General features: G+C 55.5%; 1 protein-coding gene across 1 annotated transcript; it reads right to left on the bottom strand.

Moving 5' to 3' along the window:
* Positions 1-436: 436 nt before the first annotated feature.
* C8A04DRAFT_33180 (uncharacterized protein) lies at positions 437-2,791 on the bottom strand (the record flags this gene model as incomplete). The annotated part of the gene is made up of 6 exons (XM_062782358.1): positions 437-1,539; positions 1,614-1,791; positions 1,901-2,014; positions 2,080-2,394; positions 2,452-2,608; positions 2,679-2,791. 6 exons carry the CDS (start codon positions 2,789-2,791, stop codon positions 437-439), a joined length of 1,980 nt encoding a protein of 659 aa, XP_062632731.1.
* Between the last annotated feature and the right edge of the window lie 3,209 nt (positions 2,792-6,000).

The raw sequence follows: 6,000 nt of genomic DNA, 5'->3' as shown, positions 1-6,000 counted from the left end.
TTTTGCGAGCTCACTTGGGTTGTGTGGATGTGGTGCTAACGGGTGATGTAGGCCATGTGTGATATTGCGGCGGACCGGGCAAGGAAGCTGCAGAAGGCGGCCGATGAGGCGGAGAAGAGTGAGAGTTAGGGTTGATGCTGGCTGGTTCATTTGGCCGTGTCTCTTCCAGAACAGGTCCAAGATTCCAGGACGACTGCCGACTCGTGTATGCCTGTGTTCATCTTGGTCAGCATGAACAGTACACTTGATCCACGAATCCAGAGAACTATACGGGCGTCACAGTGGGTATAATTGCATTACAGTTCGGGTATTCCTTAATTATGATCCGCATTACAATTCGAGGTAAACTCATTATATCGGTAATTAGTTAACACTGACTTATATCCCCCATTAATCATCCTCCTTTACTCACCCCATCCTTAGGCCCCCTTACTCGCTAAGCCTGCGACTCCCCCTGCGCATACCTCCAAACATCCCTCTCCCCCCTCATCATCCCCAACAAACACCTCTCCCAATATCCCACCAACGGCTCCTCCGGCAGCGCCAACACCTGCGGCACCTGCTCCGCCCCGGTCCCCTTGACCTCCCCATCCCACACCCACTTCCACTTATGATCCCCCTCCTGCACCGGGTACATCGCTTCCACGGGAAACTCTGTATGCTCCGGGCTGTCCCTGTCCACTCTAACCTCCCTCGGTCCGTGCTCCAACAACCCCTTTACTCTGACCTCCTCTTCCTCAGGCAAAACACTCCCCCTCTCCAACCTCCACCGTCCCCCTTTCCCTCCTTTCGCCCCATTCTTGTTGTTGCTATTATCCCCAAAACCCCCCAACCCCTCCCCCCAAACCCCCCGTTCATCAACCCCCAACCCGCCACATCTCACCCGCACCCTAACACAAGCATGCACCCGTTCTGCAGTACCAACTAACGGCTCAGCCGTATCCTGATTCGTGGTTTCATCTACGCGTAATGCCAGCCCGGGTCGGCGGATGGTGCGCCCTGCGAGGGTGGTCAGGAGGGAGGTGGGAGACCGTAAAGTGCCGAGGGCGTAGGGGCGGGCGAGGGATAAGGGGGCTGGGTGGGGAGGGTGGAGGTGGAGGAGGTGGTGATGAGGATGGGAATGAGATGGAGGGTGGTGGGAGGAGTGGTGCGGGGAGAAACAGGTTTTGGGGTGGGCGTGGGAGGTGCGGAGGGTGCATTCTGAGGTGTCGCGGGTGGAGGTGGAGTTGGCGGGGTAGATATCGGGGTTTGCCCAGGGGAGGGGGCCGTTAGCTGGCGGAGTCGGGGAAGGTGGTGATGCGGAAGTGGTGGAGGTCACTGCCTTGGGTCCGCGGATGAGTTTGGTGAGGGAGCGTTTGAGAGCGTTGAACGGGGCGCGCGGGAGGGCCGGGATGAAGGAGGATTTGCCGGTGGTGCCGCCGCCGCCGGCGACGTAGGGGAAGGGGTGGGCGGCGGAGAAGCAGAGGGATTCGTGGAAGATGGTGGTGAGGCGGCGGTAGTTGAACTCGATGCCCAGGGTCGAGAGTTGGTCGCACATCCCTGTTTTCTTCAGTAAGTACTACATATTACTTTTCACGAGAGCTGAGCAAGGGATTGGGGATAAAAGAACGTACAGGCCAGAGTGATATCGGCCATCTGCTGGTCGTGCCAACCACCCCCGACATTCCCGTGGTTCCCCGGAAACCAGACCTGCTTCAGGTTGGTCGGGCTGCCGGGCAGCTTCTCCCACAGCGACGGCCGGAAGGCATACCGCGGCTCGTCGAGGGCCAGCGCCTGGAACGCGTTCTCCACCTTGTCGGAGATTTGCGTGTTGGTGAATGCCCATGTAAAGTATTGTTAGTATGCGTCGTGTCATAACAGAGAGTAAATAGGGCACTTATTGATCTGCTGAGCCGCGGACACCAATGACTGGGGCCGGCGGAATGCCCAGTGTGCCGACGGTGTCCCAGACGGCGATGCCTTTGATGCGGATCTCGGTTAGCCCGTCGTGGTATGTGTCACGGGTGTACTTGAGCTGTTGTTTGTCAGTCCCGTCTTTTTTCTTTTTTCTTTTTTTTTTTCTTTTTTTTCGATACTTACTTTTCGCAGCCCCGCCTTATACGCCTTCATCCGCCTACCCTCCCACTCAATCTTGGCCTGCCCATGCTCCCCCCCATACTTGGGCAGCCCCGGCACCAGAAACTGCTCAACATTCCGCCCCGACTTGCCCATGCTGTGGTAATCGTCAAAGATGTCATAGAAATGATCTAGCCCCTGGGGCGTCAGCAGGCCGATCGAGGCGATCATGTCGGCGACGGACCGGGCGGTGAAGGCGCCGCGCGAGAAGCCGATCAGGATGATCTCGTCGCCGTCTACGTAGTTGGCGCAGATGAAGTTGTACACCTCGCGGATGTCCTGTTGCGCTTAGTACTTGGCTTCGTTATCGTCCGACTGAGTAAAACGGGAACACACCCTGTCTAGGCCCATGCCAAAGGCACCACCCGTGAACCGGTCAATGGCATTCGCCGTGCCGACGCCGGGAAAGTAGTTGATGACCTGGTGCGTGCCATCTCTGCAGGTGCGCCGGAACACGCGCGAGATGCGCGTTACATTCGATGGGGGTTCGCTCCTGTTCGTGTTAGTCCAGATCCTAAAAAAGAGAAAAGAAAAAAGAAAAAGAAGAGAAACTACAAACATACCCCTCGGAACCCAACGAGTCCATCCATGTCCCGTCGCAGCAGAGAATTAGTCGTTTCGGGAGCCCATGGTGGGTGATGGGCTGGGGATTCTGCGAGTCCAACGGTGTGGCCATGGTGTCGTGTCTCAACAGCTTTGCTTGGCAGCTTTCTTCGAGAAGTGTCAACCCCGAAACAAGAAACAAGAACGCAAAGAGAATACCTTTCGCGAGGACAACCACCTTTAAACCCTCACCTCAACACCCTGTTTCATTCCCAACCCCCGTTACCTAACCCCTCGCAAGCCACAAGACCGCCATTCTGCACGTCTTCACAGAGTTTCGGCCCCATCCGTCGTCTCTCCGACTCTCCCATCAGCAGGGGTCAGCCAGTCCCATCCAACCACTGCCCAGTCAACCTCCCAGCTGACGGTGGAAATACCGAGTCCAGCTTACACAAGCCAGCCAAAGCCAGCCAAAGAACTCCCATTCCGGATGCAGGCTGCCGGTTCGCTGCGGGCTCTCAGTTCCCGAGTAGGGCTGATGGAAAATGCATCCCAAAATGAGAATGCATACCCCGAAACGCTAACCACGCACCGAACCCAAAACCGCATCTTCAGCTCTGCACAAGCATCACCCACCATTCCCAAAACATCCCCCCCCCTCGCGGGAATCACACTCCCCATTTCAACTCGGCCCTCCCCCCGGGATTTCAGACTTCCAGAAAAAATCCCCATCCAAAGATCCCCCACCGTGGCTTGTCCCCGGCGAGCTGTTTGGGTGCGCTGCGTCCGTAGTGACTGCAGTCATCGCACAGAAGATGCATCTTTGGTGCACGGAACATGCACGCTTTGGAGCACCAAATGGCCCAAATGAACCAAAATGCCCAAAAACGCCGAAAGTGGAGCGTCAAGCTGGACTCGGACCCCACTGCATGGGACAAAATCTGGCCAATGAGAGAGAGGGGATGGGCAGTGGAAGGTTGGATCCCGATGCAGGGATCGACGCGGATGGCGTTCGGGGGGAGTCTTGGCCAGTTCTTGGCCGTGAGGACGGGCATGTGGTTTGGGAGGGGGTGGTGAGTGGATGGGATGGGTTTTACACTACGAAGTACGGGTTTTACGAGGGTCGAGGGTCGGGTTTTGGGTGGTGTTTTTCTTTTCTTTTTTTTTCATTGGGGGTTTCTTCTTGGACTTTTTTTGGAGGGTCTGAGTGAGGTCTGAGTTGGATCTGGGTTGGATGATTGGATCTCATGGATCGGTATGTTACGTGAGACAAGACAATCGTCCCTAGGTACAGCATGCGGTACCCCTTTATATTATCCGTACTGTGATATTATCTGGATCGAAGTGACTGGATTTGGTCTGTAAAACCTATAAACCTATCATTAGACTTTGCTTTCCTCTCAGGCTTGTAAGTAAGGTATGGTGGATACATCAATTCCCGTGAGCGTGTGAAAAGGATATCTCATATGTCCGGAGCCGATATTCACGTGGCCATGTCCCGTGGTGGTTTATTGTTCCCCTTGGTCACGGTTGCGCGTAGTTGACGCGAGGGGGCGTGAAGCGACAGCATCCGCGTCCCGCTCCCTCAGCTGATCGGCGAAGGGAAAACCTTCTGGTAGCAAACGAAGATCTCAGCACTGATTCCCGCAGAAGATTCCGGCGCTAACTTCCGGGATGTAGTTTTGGTATCGTTTTGATGTCCGGAAGGGACTACGCCGCGATGACCGAGCGAGTTCAAATCTGTATCGAGGTAGTCAGGGAAGATCTTGATGGCTGCCAATTCCTGGGCTTACTTCACACCGATTGAGGACGTCTTTGAGGCTACTCGCATTGCGTGGGGGGACATGATTGGACTGACCCAAGGGCTGCCAATGTTGGGGTCTTGGATCTGGATGGTGTTTTTTTTGGTTGATGTGTTGATTATCATCGATGATCGTAAATTAGACTTTTAACACCCTAAACCCGCTGTCTCGTGAAGAGATGTTGTGAAATACAAGACACCCTAGGCAAGGCGGCATTCAACAAAGCCCTATACAAGGTCATACAAATGGCATCACGACAGAGCGCTGCCCAGAAAGCAAGGCTCGAGCAGGAGCGTAAAGCTTTCTATACCGACGCTATGAACATTAGCAATGCCAGCGCTGCCGTGTCTGCGGGAATGAGTAAATTCGTTTCTGAGCTTGGTTCCTCGGATAGCACCGATGTACCGAAGGCATGGGTTATGGAGCTCATGGGTGGACTGGCAAATGATATGGCGAAGCTGTCCATAGCGACGAAGAACGTGGTAGCCTTCGAGAAATACGTTATCAACAGCACATCTACATCGGGAACCTCGAAACCACCTAACACTAGTAACTCTGTGGAGTCTGGGCGTTATATCGAAGTTCCTTCCCTGCCTCATGTGGAAACCCCTCGAAGGGAGCCCCTTTCTGCGGCAGAGATAAGAAGGCGCAGAGGCGCGGCTGCGTCACCGGCTCCTAGCGCGGGTATCTCATCAGGCCCTGTCTAACTCTCAGGGCTCAAGTAGCACGACCGCCTTCCTTGTTCATAATCCGCCTGACAAGCCACGCTTTTACATATATCTTTCAATCTTGACCACTCATCGGGCCTTGTCAATATGAAACTGAGATATTTTCTAATGGCCGTTGACCCAAATGACCCTCCCAGCCATCGCCGACGGCCGAGTTCGAGCTACTTCCTATAGCGGACCTATTGCGAACAAACTATCCAGCGTGACCCAGAACCCCGACGCGAAGACCAAGCCGCCCGCCTCCTCCCCGTGTAATAGGGCCGCCTCGCCAGATCTGCCAGGCGCGCACAGGGGCCGGCGCCCAGTATCCCCCTCTTGCGGGCTTGGGTTACGCAGAAAGAGGAGTCGGAACCGAAGTCTGGAACTTGAGTACCAATGGGTCCCTATTGGCGGGCCGCTTGCCTGTCGGCCTGGTTCGCCTCGGCCCCGTTCGTTCCAAGATGGCGATGGCACCGGTGCCTACAGCGGTATCTCACTGTCCTTCCGGCCTTGTTGGCGAAGAAAGGGTCTGAAAGGGAGGGAGGGCCTGGTTTCGCCATCTCAGGCTGGCCCGCGGCTGGGTGCGAGAAGGGTGGCTGGGGGCGTCTAGGCGGGGTTCCCGGAGACAGCTTTTGCTGCAGAAAATGAAGACCCTTTTATACTGTGACAGGCTCTCGCCGGAGGCATGTTGGGAAAGGCCGCTGAGTCAATGAATCCTGAGACCACACATCGGTTTGCATCTCTATGAAGGCGCTCGTGTAGTGACTTCTGCTCTGTTGGCAAACCAAGAACCGTACAACAGTATGGTGGGCATTATACCACTATGCCCAGGG

The sequence above is a fragment of the Dichotomopilus funicola genome (genome assembly GCF_033296635.1).
Source record: "Dichotomopilus funicola strain CBS 141.50 unplaced genomic scaffold C8A04scaffold_115, whole genome shotgun sequence".
NCBI classification, from domain to species: domain Eukaryota; kingdom Fungi; phylum Ascomycota; class Sordariomycetes; order Sordariales; family Chaetomiaceae; genus Dichotomopilus; species Dichotomopilus funicola.
The sequence above is the reverse complement of the archived record's forward strand: the minus strand, read 5'-3'. Positions and strand labels throughout refer to the sequence as shown.